The sequence below is a fragment of the Equus przewalskii genome, chromosome 23 (genome assembly GCF_037783145.1).
Source record: "Equus przewalskii isolate Varuska chromosome 23, EquPr2, whole genome shotgun sequence".
Taxonomy (NCBI): Eukaryota; Metazoa; Chordata; class Mammalia; order Perissodactyla; family Equidae; genus Equus; species Equus przewalskii.
In genome coordinates, this window is record NC_091853.1 from 7,106,015 (window position 1) to 7,127,635 (window position 21,621).

General features: G+C 37.5%; 2 protein-coding genes across 33 annotated transcripts in view; one reads left to right on the forward strand and one right to left on the reverse strand.

The window, feature by feature from the left end:
* DNM3 (dynamin 3) overlaps positions 1-21,621 on the forward strand; it is a 565,868-nt gene that overhangs the window by 308,267 nt on the left and 235,980 nt on the right. For 4 of the 32 annotated variants that reach the window (XR_011532051.1, XR_011532053.1, XR_011532052.1 and 1 more), the window contains one exon: positions 1,025-1,085. The exons of 27 other annotated variants lie outside the window; for them this stretch is intronic. Coding sequence is in view for 1 of the 5 variants with exons in the window: in XM_070591092.1 (XP_070447193.1) it covers positions 1,025-1,039 (15 nt within the window). In the remaining 4 variants the exon portion in view is untranslated. Of the gene's footprint in view, positions 1-1,024; positions 1,087-21,621 lie in introns of those variants that run through there. One more of the 32 variants, XM_070591092.1, reaches the window with a different exon arrangement.
* LOC139078846 (uncharacterized) lies at positions 6,846-21,530 on the reverse strand. Its single transcript, XM_070590976.1, has 6 exons — positions 21,444-21,530; positions 17,100-17,225; positions 13,038-13,138; positions 12,705-12,777; positions 10,444-10,524; positions 6,846-8,885 (listed from the first exon to the last, which is right to left on the reverse strand). The coding sequence occupies exons 1-6, from the start codon at positions 21,528-21,530 to the stop codon at positions 8,850-8,852; spliced, it is 504 nt and encodes a 167-aa protein (XP_070447077.1). The 3' UTR covers positions 6,846-8,849.

Consider the following 21,621-nt stretch of genomic DNA (forward strand, 5'->3'; position numbering starts at 1 on the left):
CTACTGTTACTCATTAAAAACTCTGTTCAAGAAACAAGATAGGAACTTTTCAAAATGTTGATGCCTGACTCATGAATGACCCCTATCTTCAAATTGTCTGTGTCCATGGGGCAGAGCCTTTTTCCATTGGAGCCATGACCATTTGTTCCCACCTCACTACCCCTCAGCCACCACTACTGTCTTCCCTGCCCTGCTCCATTTGTCTTGCCAGAGCTTCCTACCATTGCAGACCACCTCTGAGCCTGCTGTCAGGGCAAAAGGGAGGGGATGGCACTCTTCGTTGTTCTTTGCTAATATTCAAGAAATAGTTATTAGTGTCTGCTGGGAGCCGAGGCTGGAAGGAAGGTGTGGGGAAAGGAGGACAAGGATAAATGTCAGGAGGGTGGGTAGGTAGTGATCAGTCTCTGGCCTCTTGAATTTGCACCCTGAATAGCCGTCCTTTAGCAGCCATGTTTTAAATGATTCTTAGATTCCATGAAGGTCTTGCTGCCATAGTTTAGCTAGATATGGATTAAACATGCTCTGTGAACTACCTCGAAAACCCCAAATTTAGAATATTCCTTTTTGAAAAATAAGCCTGAGTTCCAACTCAATTTTTGGAGTCAATTTGTTGGTAAGTTGAGTGCTTGTACTTTGTTCCCATGGTAGCTGTCTATACTCACATCAGCACCTACACACTTTGGAAATCCAGTTACATGGCAATTTATCTTTCTTAGTCAAGCAAATGTGGCACAGTAAATATCATTGTTAGTTATAGATTCATTCATTTGTTCAATGATAAATTTATATTCTAATTTTTGTAGAGGATTGTCATATTTTCTTCTGTGTTCTGCTGTCCTCCTGCTTTCTTATGTAATCAGACTGGTATGTTTTCATTATAATCTAATTGGCTGTTGAATAAATAACATATTATGTCATATGAATATATATGGTTTTATTGAACTTGTGACAAATTTGTAACAAATAGAAATGACTTATGAAATGTATCTGTGATTAAAAAACAATGGCCTAAACTGTTTTCCAGGATGACGTTAATTGAACAAAAGACGTTTTAGACCATATGCTTGGTGCAGTGAGTGGAAAAGGTGAGATACTGGAGGATGTGGATTTGCTATGATCAACTGCCAATATTGGACTGAATCAGTCTTCTCTGAGCCTCTAATGGGGACTATTGCTGACCAAATCACCTCAAAGGGGTTTTGTAGGACTTTAAGAAATCAGATATTAATAAGTACTTTTATCAACTTTGAGGTATCACACTTATGTATTATTCTTGCCATTGTGAGTAACACTATGCCCTCCCATTGAACGTCATTTTTTGACTCACGTCTTATAATTTCCAATTTTTTTGTCATTTCATGTTGTGCAATAGGATGTATGGGACCTGGGGATTTTAGTAGACAAGAGTAGGGTTCAGACACTGAGAGGGAACTTGCATCCCCTTCCCTCAGTGAGGCTTTCCGTGCTGCCTCCCTCCAGCCCAGGGGTTCTCCTACACCTCAGCCAAGAATTGGAGATCATGATATCAACCTTAGGATTTCCTATCCCAGCTGGCACAGACCATGGCGTGATAATCTGGGTAATAATTTTAAGCTGGAGTTGGCATGGCTGTGCTAGTAAGTCCTCCAGCATTTTCCCTGCTTTCTCCCCATCCTGAATGGATCTATCCATCCAACCTTTGAGTTTTGGATGGATTCATGGACATCCTCAAGCATCTGTGGACTGTACTTTTTGAACCATTACTCTACTTTACAGTAATTTTAATTGTAATATTACTGATAGATGAGCTTAATAGAAAAGTTTCCACCTGTGTCCCAGGCAATGTTATTTCCACATGTCAACTTCTAGGAGTCTTTGTAATACAACATGGTTATGGTAGACGTAATTAATCTATCTACTTGACTGTATTTTATCCTCTAACATTACTCCAAGATTGGGGCTTTCTGCAACATGAAAAGAAATAGACCATCTTTTACAAGGTTAGATGGTTTATAACTACTCACCAAGGGGCTTTGCCCAAACCTGGCTGTCCTAGATCAGGCTCCTGTACCCCAGACTGAAATTTCCTACATAAGTGGCTCTGAGCACATTTTTAGGGGTTGCATAGGCTTCTTCCTGGGTTCATCCTCCCCAGGGTGTTCTGGTGTGTCTATACCAAGTCAAGGGGTAGCTATTTATGGGGATGAGGACAGAGCTTGGACATGCAGGCTTGTTTGTCCACATGTACACTCTTGAATCTGAGATAGATGATACTTAGCTGCTTTGATTTCTATCAAAAGAATAACATAAAGATATTTGTAGTATTTATCTTTCCTAAGGATTTGGGGACGCAATATAACAATTGAAACAACCTCAATAGACTATTAGATAACCCTCTGAATAGCAGGTTTTACCCAATGGGCACCCAACTTGGGTGTGTCATTGGCAGCTTTAGCCTTGTGACACCAAAGCCCAAGAACAGTACATGGGCTTCTCTCTTTCTCTTCCCCTGCCATCTCTCCCCTCAGTGCTGTCAATCTGGATTGCCCCAAACTCAATGAGCCCCTTACTCTAGTATGTACATCTGCTCAGCTCTTCTCAGCATCTAGTCTGGCCTTCACTGCAGACTCACCTTTGCATATCTAAACTAGTGAAAGTGTTCACCCAAACCAGATGGACTTGCAGTTAACAAGATGCTCCCCAGTTAGACAGTAATTGTGGTTTTAAGTAGCATCCCCCCATTCATTCTACCTGCTTAAACTCATGAAGGCCAGCTTTCAAGCTGAATGATGATGACCATCATCATAATGGTTAGTATTTAGTGAGTACCAGCATTTATAGTTTATCACGCACTGGGCTAAGTCAGTACTTTATTTACATTCTCCATTTCAGAGATGAAGATCAAGACTCAAAGAGAATGAGTGACTTAGGCAGCTAAGTGTCAGTGCTGTGCTCTTATTCACGTGGACATTTCCCCACAAATATTTTCTGAACACCTATTACATACTAGACATTATCCTAGTCGCTAAGAATAAAATGGTTAGCAAGGAATTCATAATACCTGTCCTCATGAAGCATGATTCACAATAAAGAAAACATATAAACACACAGGAAAACCTATCCGATGCAGATTACAAGCTATGAAGAAAATAAATCCAGGGATGTGTTTGACTTAAAGAGTGTCTGAGATGCAGATCACAGTATGAAGGGGACTTTAAATTGGGTGGTCAGAGGTGGTTTGTGTCAGTGCCCTGAGGCAAGATTGAGCCTGATGAATTTAAGAAACTGAATTCAGGCCAGTGTGACTGGACCAAAGAAAGAAAAGGACTCTACAAAGATTAAAGATTTTGATCCTAAGAACGATGAGAAGCCTTTGAAGTTTTTAAGCTAGAGAGTCACATATTGAGATTTGAATTTTTTTATAGGTCCTTTTGGTTGCCGCGTGGAGAATGCTTTGGAGGAGGATAAAATTAGATTGGGGAGTTGTTAGAAAACTATTGCTGTGGTCTGCGTAAGAGATATTGGTAGCTTGGGCTGGGGTGGGTTGATGGAAGTGATAGAAATGGACAGATTTAAGGGATTTGTTTCAGAAGGTGAAAATTGACATGACAATTTATCATACCTGCTGAGTATTGGCTGTGATTGAGTTCTGCTAAACTGGAAGCCTCTTGAGACCAGGAGCCATTGTCTTGTTCTCTGTTCTACCACCAGGGGACACGACACTGATAGGTGGCACTAAGTAAATGTCAGTTGAGTCAAGATGTGATTGAGCAAATAAATGAATAATTGCAGCATAATAATTCATCATGACCTGTTATCTCAAGAGCCCAAACTAAATTATTGAATTACAGCGTAAAATTACCATTAAAGGTAAATTGTCTTACAATTTTTAAATTTTCATCCTTACAGCTTAATGGATTTTTCTTTTTCTCCTCTGACTGTATAACTTCCTGGACTGATGATCATTTAAGCAGAAAATAAATTTCTCAATGTTATTTTTGTACGCTGTAAATATATTTTATACAGTTCTTGGGAGGGATTTAGAAAAGGGCAAAATGCAGCAATAAACTAGAAACTATCAAATCAAAAGGATATGGAGTTTAGATAATTTTACATTAATATTTTAAAATCAGATTTGGAAAAAAAAAGTGATGGGCTTTATTTAAAATGTCTAAAGTATGAATTTTAGATGAATAGCATACTCTGACTCAAGAAGAAAAGAGCCTTATTTTTCTTAATATCAGTGAGAAATGTGTAAATGATAGTTAAAATCTCTAAAAGAAAGGGATCTGCTAGTTTATGCATAACAATAGTATATAACCAATATTTATTCTATTTCTATAGTCTACCATGAAGATTAAAATCATCATGGGAAACTCATAGGAAAGTAGTGTAATTCAACAGAAGTGTTTCCAATGGAAACGGACTAATCTTACACTATTGAAGAAAATCTAAAATCTGCATTGAAATAAGGACATTCTTTGGGCTGTTAAAAAACTACAGGCCTCATTTTTGTGGGTTGAAGTGTTTGGATAGCTTGATAAAGAGATTATATAATTCCCTTATAGGGATATTTACTTAGTAATGTTTTTATTATGTAGCTCTAACAGATGACAAATGTAACTACAATGATAGGAAACAAAATGACAGCTTTATCCCCTGGCCAAAGTTGTGAGACCAAGAAGTTATAGAAATCTTCAGCTCTTTCCATTTTCACTTGTGCTTTCAAGATTCTGCCTGTTTCCTGCTAAGTCTGCATGTTCCCTGTGATGAGGAGGTCAGGATTGACCCTGTGAACATTATTCACTCTCCTTGTGAGTTGTTTCAGTTAGCCGAAACTTAGGTATTTTTTACCAAAAAAAAGTCCCAATAAATATTGAATTTTTATTCATTTATGTTATGTAAAATTTTTCATGATCGTAATTGTGTGTTTTTCCCACATAATAAGCTATTTTATGTTATGCTTTTCGGTGTGGGATTATTTTATATAAATATTTCCATGTTCGGGCATTATCCAAAGATTTATAATTATGAAAAATATAGAGTATTATGTAACAAACCGTAATGGCAAATTCTATTTCAAATTTATTGAAAACACTTATAGACCCCAAACCACCCCCTGATATATCTTGTTTGTCCTACTCAAAAGTTTATTCTGGAAGAACAATGTTACCCTTTATATTACTCTTTCCTGGAAGAGTAAAATTTTACAATATACCTCATTTAATGAATTTAAATATCTATAACATTCTTTTAAGCATTTTTTGAGAGCTAGGTAAGAAAATGTAAAGCCAGATGTTAACCTCATGTTTTAAGGGAAATTTATTTGAAACGTTATCCCGGAGTGGTGTACTTAAGGATGACTCCGCTGGCCTGCGAGCTTTCCGTTTGGAGTTTGGTGGAATGGAACCGTCTCCTTATGCTCTGACCTGGCCATTGCGTCATCTGGAGGGCTCTCAGGCACTGTCCTGGGACTGCCTTGCAGGGTCCAGTAGAATGATCCATATGCGGACTCCTGTCATCGGTGTTTGCTGCAGGTTACATAAAGCACTTAAAATTGGGTGATGCTATGTAAAAATTCTGCGAGATATTTGCATAATGTCCTCCTGTTTATATTTTGTGAACTATTGTTTAGTACTTTATTTGCGAGTCATGGGACTTTTATTTAAGGTAAAAACCTTCATTGCACAATGTGTTTGGCAGAAAATATTTTAGCCGATGACATATTTCCATAAGGCCAGATTGTAAAATGTAACAATTTAGCTTTAATCATATTTTTACTTCATAGTTTTGCCCGATTGCTATTTTCTTTAAAGAAACTATAGTGTCAGGTTTGGTGAAATATCACAAAATTGCAGAAATGTTTAACCTTGTGGGGGCTTTTAGCCTTAAGACTAAATCTTTCATTTTAAAAACGAAATATGTGAATAAAAATAGTTTGCTTCAGCCCAAAATATATACTTGAAATGTTTAATTAAATTAAAAAGCAGAAAATTTGGGGTAGCTTTGTGCTACATTTTTTTAAAGCTTGTCCAGAATTTTATAAAAAGATGAAAATTAATTTTAAATGCTGAAGTTAAAACATTTTAGTAAGCCAAATCAAAGCTGACAGATTTCTAATTTTACCCATCTCCCCACTTTTTACCCTTAAGCGTTTAGAGCACTCCTAAACACAAGCCAGCCTTGATGATTTCACTCAAGTTTACAGTGTGTAAACTGAAGTTTTGACATCTCCTCAAAAGATATGGCAAAATATACATTGCATGTTTATTAATCCCTTTCCTTGCTCTTCTTGGAAATAATCAAATTGCCTGAGCATCTCAAGTGTTTGAAAGTTTACAGTGAATGGGAGTGTGTATTCCAAGGGACCGCATTGGCCCTGTAAATTCCACTGCTGGAACCATAGGCTAGGCCTCTTCTTAAACAATGATGCAGTAATAACTCTTTGCATAACATGACATTTGGAAATGTCAAAGCTTCAATTTCAACTTTCTATATATCAAACGAGGAGAAGCAGTTATTTTAATACATTTGAAAATTGTGTTGGAAATAAATACTCTTCACTATGTTTTACTCAGATCCAAACTAGCAGAGTTTATTAACTTAAAATATGTGGTCCTCTGGAACATTATCCCTTCCCTCTTTTTCTTTTTTCCCTCTCTCCCTCTCTTAAAAAGTCATGATATAGAAAACTAAGCTTAGTTTTTGGAGAACTATTGGAATCCTTTATTCTTGTCAAGCGTTAGACTGAAGTTATATTGTTGTGTTATATTGGTTATGGGGTGCAGCAAAGCTGTGTGCAATAAATGTCAAGGGTAGGAATTTACTGACAACAATTAGGAAAAGAGAACTATAGAAAGCACAGGAACATTTTCAGAAATGGGTTTTATTATATTTCATAGGCACCACTCGCTTTAATTTTGGTGGGTTTCAATATTTGAATCAAAATAAAATAATAATAATAATAATAATAATAATAATACATACGAGTTAAGTATTAAACCAACAGATTAAAACCCCAGGCCCCCGCGCCCCTCATTTTGGTTGTTGCTCTTGGTGTAGATGCTATGGTGTGAGGGCTGCTTTCTCTCAATGGCTGGTTGTCATTCAGGCTGGGTTGTCATGTGACTGCCTGTCTGTGCCTGCTGTACAGGTGAGCGGATGTTCTGCACAGCAAGTGTAGACAGGCAGACACATGACAACTCCGTCCAGCCAGGCCCTTGGTTCCTTCGGGTTTCCTTTGCTCATGGGCAGATACAATCAGTCTGTTTTCCAGATTTGGTGATTTTGGAGGGTCAGGGGAAAGGGAGAAAAACACACAATAGAATTAAACATTAAAACATTATGGAACTAAAAACAAGGTAGGCTTTTGACTTTATTCAGAAAGTACACTTATACATTTGTTCCAAATGTGCTAACAGGGGTAATTGACGTAACAGAAAACTCACATTGAAATTTTAAGGAAAAAACAAAGAAAGATTAAACACAAGGTTTATTCTTAAATCCAGTTCATATTATTACTGGCCCACATGCAGTCAGAGTTCAGGGTAATTGAACCAGATGTTTTTCCTCTTCATGAAACTCTGCATATTTTAAAACTGAAGTTAAAGATAAAGACTATGTTTATACATGTTTCTTGTAGTAGATAAGTACCATAACCTTGCCCATGAAAAAGAAACTTGTCATTTACATGGAAACGGCAGCCATTTTCAAAATAACTAATGAGCCTAATGTATTTGGCAATTCAACTGGCTGACTTTGGTATCATATGCTTTGACAGTGGGATTTTACAAGGGGATGTATTTTTACCAATACTTTATTAAGCAACAGGAATTTAAATTTCCCATATTCTTTTTAATGCAAGGTTTTTAAGTATGGATGTGAAAACCAATTAAAAAGCAGTTGTGATCTTAAGTTCTCCTCTTAATTAACTACAGAGCCGGGCCATGAATGTAAAGGGTATACACTGAAATGTTATTAGCCACGGCGATGCTCAAAGCGTGCTTTGGACATTGTTAGTGCAATACAGTTGCAAAAGAGAACTTCAAACACAGAAAGTGAAACTCCATTTCAAATCCAAAAAGTAAAACCAGACCCTCTGGAAAATTCTTTTATAATTCATATAAGAAAGGGTTAATGGTGTTAAGTATACAGATAGAAAATTTAATGCAGATGAGTCGAGAATAATTCTTCTGGCTATTTTCATAAAAATGATCAATTCACATCCGTAGAGGTATTTAACAAATTCCCCTGTCCTTTAAAAAACAAAATATCCAGATAGTTAAAATTCCAGTAAGTGGGATTTCTTAAAAAACAAAACAAAACATTATTGTTCCAAGAGTGTGTACTTAGGAATTTTTTAAGATTTTTAAAGAAAACAAACAGTCTGTTATTTCCCTTTAATTGTAAAGTTCTGAGAAGATAGCAAATAGAAACTTTATGGAGAGCAAAGCAGTTTTTAGAGACTGGGAAAAAAATGACAGTTTTCTACGCATCTGAACTTTTATGCAGTGATTAGATATGGTACAGTTTTAACAAAGAGTTGATAAGTGCAATTTTCCATTTATTTATTTAATTTCAAGAAAAGCAATGTCTGATTCTATTTCTGGTCATCAGTTCTGAGAAGAGGACTTTTTTTTTCCTTGACAGAATCAAAAACATCAGTAAACTTGGCCGCTATTTAAATAATTACAAGGTCAGAGTATGCAAAACAAATACCTTAAGAAACTATTTTGTTATTGTTGCTGAATTCTGTGCAACAGAAAATATTTATAGAGTGATTCACTTACAAAGAGTATATTGATGGAAATTAAAAATTACTGTAATTCTGTATAGCTTTCCCTCTCTCTCCCATAAATAATTTGATCCAGTTAACTCTGCTCAGTTAAAGGAATGATGCATGCAACCTGAAAAAATAGAAAGAAATAGATGTGAGTTCATATGTTATCCTTTAATATGAAACAGTTCTAGTAAACCAAGATATCTGAAAATATTTGAGCCTGAAAAACCATGGCTGTTTTTCAGGGGAAAAAATCTTGCTGAAAAATGATTACTCTACTCATAAGACTTTGGGACAATTTATGTTGCTAATAGATTTTTAAAACACAAGTTTTAAAAGTAAGTACATGCATATGCACACTTCATAGTTACGCTGAACCTGCCCCTAAGATTGTTAAAAGGATGAAAGGCTGAAAAAAATTTGACTTTTTTCTGTCTCCCAAACTATAGAGTAAAATATTAATTCATTATTACTTAAAATACTAGCTGAAATATAAAAGAGCTATTTACATTATCATACCATGTAATTTTTAATATGGTTATTACACCTTATTTTTTTCTTGTATTTATTATCTTAAGGAAAAAAACGCAAGAAAAGGATTATCTTATAAGTCTCCTACAGCAAAATTAAACCAAAGCAACTCCAGGAAACTGGCTGTCACGATAAGTCAGGAAATTCAAAATGAAGATTTAATTATTTTCCTTAATTTACTTCATTATTTCTATTTATTAAAACTCATAAAAATTCTTAATGAGACCTTCGGAAAATGGGTAAATATTTTGTAGCACACCAGGGTAAAAAGGTAGAAGAAACCAAGTAAGAAAGTCTCAGTCCTTCCTCAGGAATTTCCTGCCTCCTCTCAGGTTAAAGCCTGACCTTCTGGTTATTTTAAGCTGGGATTTCTGAGTGATGGTCTCTTAGTTATTATTTCCACGTTGTTGTGATGGGTGGGATATTCTCCTTAGAGAAGGACAAAGTGAGTTGTTTTTAAAGAGCAAATCTCTTAATAGAATAATTGAAAGCTTTGGCTTCTTTTTAGTAAGAGTGGACACTGGTGAATGAGTGAACTTTTTTACATGTCTAAGTTGTGTTTTCCTTCTATTTCTTATAACAGCTTTAAGACTTCAACCAAAAAAAGGGGCGGGGGGGGGGGCGGGGAATGCTTTCATTAGGAGTTTTATGCCTAAACTCTTTCCCACAGAGTGAAAAACTTGGGTGGTCTGTAGGCGAGAGGTGGGGGTAGATAGTATATTTTGGTCTTTTAAAAACATAAACACATTATCTGGCCCGAAAGTCCAAAGGCCAAGGCGGAAGGATATTAAACCTGTTGACTAATTGCAAGAAAGTGATCAGTGTGAAATTTTGTCCCATCGTAAACAAACTTGCTTTGATTTTGAGATCTATGGCTTAAAAAAAAAAAGAGGGTTCAAAAAATGTAAATAAACTGTTTTATATTGATCCTCTTCCAATTAAGAAATGATGGTGTTGAAGCTAAGGCTCTGAATTTGTTTTCTCTTAGGTGGCGGAAAAAGTGCTCCTTTTAACCCAAGTACCTAGACTAGTTTATCAATCACGCCCGCCCTAAAACGAAAAATAACTGCTAAGTTTCTGTGAAGTGCAGTTTGGACAGGCCCTGCAAACGATTTTCTTTTTGATGATGTACAATGTTTAATTTTAATACTTACACTTCCCACAATATCCAGGGGTAGTTTTAGTTGAAGATGTTCACTGTTGATTAGTTTCCTCTGGAATAGATCCCATGATCCCTAAAATATTTGTATATCTCCTTATAAAGTAATATCAAAATAAAATGAAACATTATTCTAATTACCCTGGCAATAGAGCAGGTTACTTGACGAGATGTGTGTATCCAGGTTGGTATATGTACCAGCTCATAAACTACCATCGTGCCTGCAGTCAGCAGAGGGTTATAAAACGAACTTTTACTTTTGATCTTTCATTTAGCTCATGCAGTTTCAAAATAAGTACTATTCCTTTTCATTTGTTAAAAGTTTGCATCAAAAATAGGTTGTCGTCCATTGAGCACGTGCAGCGCCTCCTCAGCTACCCCTTTGCAAATTAATTCTTAGGTTTCTGCTCCTTTACTTACACCAGGGACACCCTTGGGTTCCCTCTGTCTCCAGATTAAAAGTCATCCTGAGGGAGAAAATAGGTGAGGGACCGGTGGTGGTTAGCTTCTTTGAAACAAAAAGGCCGTTTAATATGAAGAAAGACATTCAAATTAAATATACATGAAATGAAAGCAAGTTATGAAATTTAATCATTTCTACAGAGTTAAAAAACAAAAGCCAAAATTTGAGCAACCTTAAACATTGCCAAAATACCTTACAGCTATCTTTCTTTTTTAGTAACTGTGTATCAACTGGTAAAAATGTATTTCTTGAAAAAATAAGCTCCTGTAATACCTAATAGTTTTTTTTTCAGTTTTCCTATGTAAAAGAAACTAAATTTTTAAAGTCTCACTTGTTCCATTAAAAGTAATTAATATGGAAGCCTACAAGTCACAATAGAAAACAAAAAAAAAGGATGACTTTCTTCTATCATCTAAGTGGGGAAGATCGCGAAATTTCTCCTTGCTTTTTATATTTTAACTAAAAACCGTGAATAGAAGAGAAAACTTGTATGTTCTTTATACCAGCTTTGGGATAATAAAAAGGGTAATTTTTAAAATAATTTGTTTTCACAAAAGACAACTTGAACCTTTTGTAATAAAATGTTTTACAGTGGAGAATTTGTGACAATGTTTGAATTGTTGCAAAATATATAATTTAGAAAAGGATTTGTTCAGGAACCACTGTAACTTTAAAGAATTTAAAGGAAGACAAAGGAGATTTACATTCGTTTTCCACAAAAGCCTATAGAACAGATGTTTTCATTATATAGAATTGTTTGGGGGTAGATATAAATGGAGGTTGAGGGAATTAGGGGTAAGGCAGTAAGATTTTTCCAGAACTTTCTTTAAGGGATCCTCCTCTAAAGTTCAGCATGGATCATATTGCAACCCAGACTTTCTCTATTATTCTCTCTTTAGGGATTTCATTCAGCTCAAGGGTTTTCCTCCCTCCCACCTTCCTCCCCCTCTCCCACCCTCCTTCACCTCCAGGACAGCTGGAAACTGACCAAAGAAAACTTTGCCTTCGTTTACAAATTCCTTTTTTATCAGTGGGTTTCTAGACAAAGTACCTTATCATTTTAAAGGCTCAGAGAAGTAGAAGCATTGTGAAATATAGGCATGAGGGCTCAGCTGACCAGCACTTATAAACCATTCTTGGATTTTTGTTAAAGAAAATGTAACACGGAGGTATATATTGGGATATGTGAAGATAGACATTTCCATTTCCCATTTATTCAGTTGCTGACTCAGTAAGTTCTGGGTTAGCGCTCTTTTCTGGGCAAGTCCCGTCTGCTTTGTCTGGTGGGCAAAAACTTGGCAGCCTTTTCTTTTATTGTTAGATACTATTATTCCTGGTATTTATATAAGTAAATTTTCAGAAAAGCGCTATCAATATAACATTTTAAAAATAGCAAGTATTATTTCCTTTGGGGCAAAATGGATTAAATCCTGAGATGTTAGAAGTTGTACTACAGCCCTCATTCAAATAAGTTTTTAGGACTCTGCATCCTTAATTTCAACAATTCAAAACTAGCCTCATTAAATGACTCTTAAGTGTTTGGAGTCTTTTCATCTTTCATTTTGAAGTGGGAAAAACCTTTAAACTTAAGAAAATACTTGACTTATAAATCTTCAGAAATCGAATACCATTTGGTAAGTCACTCTATACCACCCATTGTCGCTCCTTTAAAACTAAATGCACAGCTGTCCATCACACATCTACCTCTGTTTCTCGCGCATGTGAACGCAAATCACTGGCTCCCCACCCGGGCTCTGCTGGTCAGACCAGGAGAGCGGGCGAGAAGGCCTTACCCGCATCTCTTCCCCGAAGCAGTCCTGTCTCAGCAGTGTCCGCGCGAGCTTCTTCGTCCCTAGTGTGCAAAACCTGTGAAGAAAAACACTGGGTGTGAGATTTGAAAAAGGAGCAAGCAAATGTCTTCTCCTTGGGAACAGCAACTCTGTCTCCAGCTGTCCATGGCGCTGCTCTCCCTTGCCCAGTCTAACCAATGTGCAGACTACTGTACAACGGCATTGTCCTGAACAGGTAGTCTGAACACTGGGGCGACGGAGCAGGATCTCCAGAAGCTTCCATCTAGGTACTTAAAATCCTCTCCCGGTCTTTGGGAAAAGCCTCCCTTCCTGTACCAGGGGTTGCATTCAGCTTTCCCCCCTGAATTCTGCTGCTCTGACTGAGACACACTCAAGGGCTGTGATTTCCAGTCTTGACGTGGCACATTTGCTGCAGACTGGGGAACTGGCAATGAATTTAGGACCAGGAAAAGGGGGAGGGCTGGGCTGGAGAGTCCATATATGGGATGATGTCACCCTGGGGAGGTTTGGGTATGCGCTGTGCCGCTGGAGAGACCGCTAGAATCGCCTGCTCTCAGACATGGGTCTGTGCATAAAATGGTACCAGATGTTTTAGTGTAATGTTAAGCAGTCATTTCATCTTCAGGCCAGATTTTTTTCCTCAACTGGGCAGGAAGTGGGCCCCAGTATGGAAAAGCTGTAAAAAAAGAGTCGAGATGTACAGTGCTGCTGTGGCCAACTGAAAGTGAGTTAGTGTAGAAGTACAAATTTGCCGTCCGATCCAGGCTAGAAAAGTAATTTGAAGATAGCGGGTAGATAAAAACGTAAACAGAAAGTTGAACACTGGAAGTCAGGGCTCATTTGAAAACTTTTTTGAGCTTTCCTGTGGTACTTTATTTTCTGGTATTTCACTCGTCAAAGAGGGCAGATAAGTTCATTACTTTTTTCTCTCTTTCCCTCCTCCTCCTTGTCTGTTGGATCTGTCAGCGGCTTGCAGGCTGCTCTAGACTCGAACAGTAATTATAGCAACTTCCTGAAAGTGAAGCCCCCATGAAAAGTCTGGAGAAATGTTCTTTGTCATGGCCTCTACATGAGTAATTAGTTCCACATGTGGCCTTCCTCGTTTCCCTCAGCGATTTTGGCTGGCGCTCTGCGTGCTGTGCTATAGCTTGACCTAAAGAAACTTTAAAGTTTTGATTTCAAGCCTCTGCTATGAAATAACGACTCCAGTCTCCTAACAAACCGCCCCTGGTGGATCCACACTGTTAGGGACAGCATTGTTTGTCACTGATGACTCCTGATGCTGTCTTAGTACTTTTGTTTTGTTTTAATGGTATTCTACTGCTTAGTTTTATCTCTGGTTAACTAAATCTGTTGAAATTTGCCAAGTACCGCTTGACCAAAGGTTGTAACGTATCAGCCCGCTTGCTTCTACTTTTCTTCTCCTGTTGTTGCTGTTTTCAATGATATATACTGTGGAATATTGAGTATACAGCTCTCTGAGTTTCTCTGCATAGAATTCTGATTAAAGTTCGAGTTGCCCCAAACGAGAGCTTGATTAATTGGCCTTCCAGAGATCAAAATGTGAGAAAATTCCTAGGTAGCTTCCAAATTTAATTTGAGTAGCCAAACTAAGAAATTTAGCATTCTTTAAAGAACTACAGCCAAAGCAATTCATTTCTACTGGCCTTCTGCAGTACTTTTTAGAAGCAGAAAAACCTACCTCTTTTAAATGCGTTGAGTTGAATATTTCAAAAAGCTTCAAGTGAGAACTGTCTTAAAGCATTTGCTCTTCATGAAATGTCTTCTGTTGAATTAACATACCATTGAAGGGTTCAAAATTTATTACAAGCCCTGGTCACCTTGGGAGGAAGATTAAGTCAGATAAAAATGAATTATCCAGCAGTTTAGGATGGAACAAAGAGATTAGCGTAGGTACATCATTCACAGAGAGATTTAAATCATCAGCGGAAATCTGAGGGATTACTTCATATCTCTGTGCTTGTGCTTCCATACTTGCGTCTTCAGGGCGTGGCCACAGTGCTCGAGCAAGCCCACTATGCCTCAGCTCCTTTGTTTTGGGTCACTGCTTGTATAATACTGGAAATATGCAAGCGTGACTACACACAATCTAATAGTCTTATTATATGTGGGTACCAACTCTGTCTATATGCTTATTCACAAGTCATCATAGAGGAGCCATGAGCAAATGGGACAATAGTCAGCCAGGAATCCAGCATTCCAGGTGTGGGTTTGTTTCTGCCACAAACAGTGAAAGCCTTTCCTCTGCCCTCTTCTATTTATATCGATGAAACATTCCTTGGAAATTTTGGGTAAGACAGATGAAAGGTGGTTCTGATCAGACTGCTCCATGATTTCATCTTAGTTCACACATCTATGCTTTCTCAAATATAGGAGAGATCCCTTTCTCAAATAGGGGTTTTTATGATGTTTTATTCAAGGAATTCAAGTTTATACTTATCCTTACTACTTTTGAAGCATTTTAAGTGATTTTCTACAGAAATGACCATAAAGGTTGTGTTCCCTTTAGCATGTGTGCCCATCTCGTTAGACTTCCAGTAGACTAAAATGTTTTATAGTTATCTCTCCCCCAAACAGTTCAACAAATATTTATTTTTGCCTACTCATGTGCTAGTCACAATGCCAGGGAGTGGGCATAGAAAGATTAAGAAGATATCATTCTTGCCCTCAAAGAGCTCACACTTATAATGTTAGGAATGCTAATGTGTGATCAAGTTCAATTTAAAAGGTCAGCCATGCCTCTATGGAAGTTCCTTGGCGTTCATTTGGAAATGGTCTAAGGACTTTTTCAATGTCTGTTAAGTTATCAATTAAATACTTGAGATGTGATGGGCCCTAGAAAGCAAAGTTGGACATGACAAAGACTTGCCTTTGAGCACTAATGCTATTTAACTTGCTTATTTCAAAAGGTATTGACCGAAGTGATTGTTTGAATCGATGGATGGTTTTGAGTGACTACAAAATTTGCTCTATTTTAAAATGTCAGGGAAAGGAAACACTCTTTCAGTTGGTTATCGTTCCCAACCCTGGCGAATTCTTATGACTTCAGAAATTCTCAAATTGAAACCAGGACTGAGACTTCTTTCGATGTATTATAAAGAGACATGGTTACTAGCGTTTACAATTAGAGCGTTTTGTGATGTCCAGATATGAATGCTTCAGATAGTATTTTTATAGCTTTAAATTTTTTTGTTACGAGATTAGTGCATGGGCATTATAAAAGTTCAGACAATAGAAACTATGTAAACAAAAAGTTAATCGTCTTCCCCACTAGCCTCCTAACCCTTTCTGCTCTCCTAAAGTAATGGTAACAGTTTGGTGTGATTCCTTTTACCACCTTCTCCAGGGTCATTTTATGGCTTCTTTACACATTACTAAATCTTTTCATGTAACATGTATCACTTTCTTATCATAACCTTAAAGCGTAGATGTTACCAAAATTCCCGTTTTATTGATGATGAAATCGAGGCTCAGAGAGGTGAAACATACTACCTTGTAAAATTAGAGGAAATGGCAGAATTTAGCTTTTTTTCTGACTCAAATGCCTGTGCTCAGAAGCATATTGTCAGCCTACAGAGACAAATTTTTCCCCCCGCTGAATTCTTATAGCACTTATATTTCCTGTTATTAATTTGTCAGTGATCTGCTACCTTGTCTTAGTTTTGTACTGAAATGTTACCTGTACTATTTACCATCTCACATATTTAGACTTTTTTCCCCCAATAGAATGAGAGCTAACTGGAGGCAGAGGTGGTATCTTTATACTTGGTTTAGGTAGCCTATAGTAGACCATTCAGTAAACTGTTGAAAGAATGAGTAAAAGCTACGTAGTGTGCATGTAGTTTCTGATCAAACCCTTATCATGATAATAATTCAAGGATTAAAGCTATCTTATTTTTTATCTTAAATGGAAAACATGGTACACTTTTAACACACACATATATATACTGCAGTTGTGTATTGGATTGTACTGTCCTTTTTGAAATAAATGTGAACACTGGGCCAGCCATATTTCCTTGCTTATTTTTGGCCTTCTAATCTTCTGGAAGCATCCTGTGTAGCTATCGGTAGTACAATCTTGTGTGAAAAGCAGGATCTAACCAAGTTGTGGTGTTTCCTTTCTTGTTGTTTTCTCCTTCCTAGTTTGTTTTGAGATAAGAATCTAGTTGACCTCAGTTCATTGCAAATTAGGGAAGATAGCCCCACTTAGCTTGGCTTTATGTTGTCTAGATTAGCACTTTCTTTATTGGAGGCAACGTGGTCCCCTAATCACCAGCATTTCCTATTTTGTTGAGGCCCAAAAGGACCAGGAGATTTGTTGTAGCAAAGCTTTCTCCTTTGCCTCCATTCCCTCACTCTCAAACCAATGGCTGCCTTCAGACTGCTGCGGTGAAGAGCCTTCTTAGCCAGAGATGCAGCTTCAGAGACTGTAAAATGGAGGACACTGAATCCAGAAAAGTTAACAGATTTTCCCTTCAACGACTGAAAAAGAAGTTAAATTAGAACAGCTATAAATCATAAACTTAATACAACTGACTTTATAATCTTCAGAAAGCTTGCAGAAGGCAAAGATTGTGAGAGAGGTGATTTTAAAATGTACCTTTACTAGCGCATGTTTTGTTTTGCCCATCTCTAGAATTTCCATTGCTGAGTCTGTTTATTTAGAAATCAGCTCCTAACCAAAAGCAGTATATGTTTTATGAACATTCTTTCCTCAAACCAGTTCAGAAAGATAATGTTACGTCTTTGAGTCTTGCTAACCACTGACGTGCACGGCAGCCATTTCTGTGTTTCAGTAACAAAATACATCCGGCAGGCGACTCTGGCTTTATTGAAAACAAGTCATATGAAGGTAAATATATGATTTATGACTCCAGTAAAATTTGAAGCACTGTCTTGAAATCTTTAGGGGAAGGCAAGATAAAGGGATTGGAAAATTGGTGCTGGCCTTTTCAGGCAGATTTTAAGTGAGTGTACTAGGAATGCAGTCTGTTGCCTGCTTCAACCCCCAAAAGCTGACGAGCATCATCTGAATGCTATGTGCTATGAACTCCCATTGAATTCCACGTTACAATCAGACTTTAAAATGAGCACCGGCTCACTTGGACAGGAGAAATATGGTGTCCTCGGGTCACTGACAATTTTAGAATATTGACTCCTGATGTCTTTTGGCATCACCAATATTTTATTTCCTTAGTGCAGCTCATAAATGAGCATGCATGATATCAAAGAGGAAAAAAAAATCTGTATGTGCATCACATAAAGACTCAGAAACCACTTTTTTTCAGGCATAGAGAAAGTATGCTTTCTGTGGCTGAGGGTGCACATGAAGCGTGTTGGCTACAAGGAAATCTGTGTGTGAAGGGAACTTTCTGCTTTACCCAGAATACCTGCAGTTGTGCAGTAGGTCATTTTAGAAACTCCAAGTCTTTACGTGATGATAGGCATACTTGCGTAATGCACGACACAGTATCTTTATTTTAAGATTTATAATCCTCTGGTATATTCGAAAGGGGAAATACAAGTTATACAAATCACTAGAAGGGTTTGATCCAACGTAAATCTGTTTAGCTGAGTATATCATTGATACCTTAACTGGCTTCTCAATTCTTTTCAATCTCCAGAGAATTTATTCAAGGGACGTATGAGACCATATTAAAATACTTCTATTCATGCTGCCATGGGAATTTGCTTTACTGTTACAGACCAGAAAAAGCACTTGCTATAAATTAGTTCATGTGGAAAGGTTATTTACATGTTGCGAATGAGTATTAATCACGTATCTTTATAAGCACTTGTGTTATTTGCATATTAATCAAGGAAAAATGGCTTCAGTTTGCCGTACAGAATCAGATTAGGTAACATCATTGACACTCAGGACTACAATGTGAAAGCTGTAGAGAAAAGAAAGTGTACTGTTTTCCTTTTTTAAAGGTTTGTTTTGTTCCTTCGATACCTCTTTTTTGGAGCACTTATTTTGTACCAGGCCCCGTCCTAGTGTTTTTCATGTGTGATACAGTTTAATCCAATGGCCGAAAGGTAGGCTCTCTCCACAGTCACAGGTGAGGAAGTGGGAGCTCCAGGAGGTGGTGCCTTGTGAGGGTTCTGGAGCTGCATGGCGTGGATCTGAATCCTGGCTCCACAGCTTGTTAGTATGTGACTTTGGCCATTATTTAACTATTCTGAACTCTAGTTTCCTCATCTGTAAAACAGAGTTTCTCCTTGGACTAAATGGGCTAAAGTGTGAGAAAAGCTTGGAACAGGGCCTGGCCTGGAGGTGGACCTCATGGAGGTCAGGTGGTGTGAAGGGGCAACCGGGTCCCCACCTTGATTCAGTTACTGACCCCGATTCAGAGCCAGGTCCTGTGACTCCAGACCCCAAACCACGGAAGAAAGTGTGTTATTTTCCTCAGGGTGTTTATAATCTTATTGGGTAAATAAGCCATGTGTGTGTAAAACAAGTAAAAATAGGAGAAAATACTTAATTCTGAAAGAAAGACAACAGGATTGTTTTTAAAACACTGTAGTGGGAGCTGGCTCCTTAAGATAACCTTTTGGAGAATCTTTTTGAAAAACCCATAATGAACTTTCTCCCCTTTGAGTTTATCTGCTTTTATTATGGTTTTGTATGTATATTGAAACACGCGTGTTTATAAATGTGTATGTGTGTGTTAGTACATATGTGTGTGTATATATATATATATTTAAACTAAACTAGATCTCTGTATGAGAATTACCAACATCAAAATCAATTCTTTTCCCTTTTTAAAGTAACATTTTTTAAGGCTAGAGCGTGTGCAGTGTTTTTTGTAATCTTAGACCTTAGATTTAGTGTGTGCACATTTCAGTCATTTTTTTTTCCTTTTTTTTTTTACTTGTGCCTGTCAGAGCTTTACAGCAACAGTGGAAGGTTAACAAGTGTAAATTAGATAGGAAATGCCTTCCTAATTTTGCAAACACAGCATGTTAAGGGGATTGACTTCCACACAGGTGGAGCTATCCCCGACTGCATTTGAAAACCTCACACACTGTACTCTCGGTTCAGTTCTGTTTGGGAACAATCAGTTCACTCGCAACCCTCAGCCTTGTAATAAATGTTTTCCTCTGGTACAATTTACTTCGTTTCCATTTCACCTTGGTTTTTTCAAGAAAGAGCTAGTCTTGGATTTCATTGGCCAGAACGGATCATGATTGCTTTTGAAATACTGGCCAGTAGATTTTTACATAGTTTTTTTCTCTAAGGGATCTGGACCCCATTGAAAATGTTCGGGGGCGGCCTCAGGTGCTGCCGGCCCAGTGTGTGTGTCAGCTAGTGGAGGAGGGTCGTCAAGTTAAGCTTGTATGTTCAGGGCCTCGTGAGGTTATCATTGAGAAGCTCACTAAAGGACTCAAGGTTCTTCTTTTTTTTTTTTTCATGAAGTTTTCTGAACAGGAAAAACAAGATCCAGTATAAGTGGTATAAGAGGAATATTTTGGCTTCTGAAAGTAATTGCCTTTGCCAGTCGTGAAGCCAGTTTGAGGAGAGTGGACTTCCCTTCCTTTTTTTGTGATTCTAGACCGTGCAGTTTTCAGTACTATATTTCAACTGGTTAATTTTTGGAAAGTTGAGTCTCTCACTTTTTTTTTTAACCTTTAACAAAGTGCAAGAAAGCTAGTGGGAATTGATTTTCCAGTAAATTTTGCCCTATTTTCTAAATCAACCTTCATTTTAGTTCCATCTTTCCCTTCAAATCATAAAGTAATTGGTGTTAGTCACCCTGTAACGCTAATACTGGTTAGATTGCATCCAATTTGTTAATGTCAACTCTAACTTTATTATCATATAATTTGATTTTGTTTAGATTGTATGTGGTAAGTTCAGACTCATTTCGATGAATGCCACTTCTGTTGCATTCCTTTACTGTATCATTTTCAGTGCATTTGTCTGGTGTGTTATGTATATGCAAGATTTTCTGAGTATATCAAATTCCCCACTTAAAACTACCATTCCCACGGTACACAGTGTGCTTATCTCCTTCACATTCAATAGGAGAATGTTTCAGTGAATTTTTTGTATGTGTTCATGCTGACAGAAACTGTTTGGAAAGGCCCTGTTAAAAACGGTTCTAACTATGTACGATAATTTCCGTAATATGATTGCGTAGTGTGACTGTGAAATAGAAGTTTTGAATTAACATTCACAGTGAGACACCAAAGCCAAGTCACTCAGTGCCTAGAGTAGAAGATGTTTGGTGATTTAGTGTTTGTACAGATTTAATTAATTGTATTGGATTTCAAAATTTCATCTTTCTTGAACAAATTCCACTTCTTTCAAGTTAAATTAAACCTTTGCTTTTTTGGATACAACTGAGGTATAAGAGAAGGAGCACCAGAATTGATTCGTTCTAGTTCAGTTCTGCTGTTTCCTAATTCGTCAAACGAGAGGTGGTTGGGAGGAGAAGGCCTGAATTAGATGATAGGGATAAAATAAACAGGGATGTTTCTGAAAACAATCTGCAGTAATTCCTGTGGCAGCAGTTTGGAGAGTTGTCATGGCAGTGCCAGGGGCAGGTGGTTATGGCACTCTAGCGGATACCATTTCCACCCTTGGTGACTTTTGTGGTGCCCCTGAATGGTTAAAGAGAGGGTGAGCAGAGAATGTTAATTAAACTAATTATTGTGTCAAAAGACAGTGGTATGTATTAATGTCCCATGCTATACCTCCACCAAGTGATCAAAGGCCTTCAGTAAAATAGGCTTATTCCTTACTTTTATTCCTTTCTTCTCCTCCTCTTTTCTGCTGTCCATCTTCCCTCTCCACCCCTCCTCTGCTCAGTGTGAGACTTTCTACAGCTCTCCCCTCTTCTCTCCAGTCCCAATTCTTCCTGTTTCTTCTTCA

Excerpts from the sequence above, each read along its gene's own strand:
- LOC139078846 (XM_070590976.1), bottom strand. The coding sequence starts at position 21,530 with ATGGACAGCAGAAAAGAGGAGGAGAAGAAAGGAATAAAAGTAAGGAAT. Across the intron at positions 17,226-21,443 it reads CCTTTGATCACTTGGTGGAG|TCGTTGAAGGGAAAATCTGT; the intron begins GTATAGCATGGG and ends CTTCTTTTTCAG. Across the intron at positions 10,525-12,704 it reads GCTTCGGGGAAGAGATGCGG|GGATCATGGGATCTATTCCA; the intron begins GTAAGGCCTTCT and ends CAAATATTTTAG.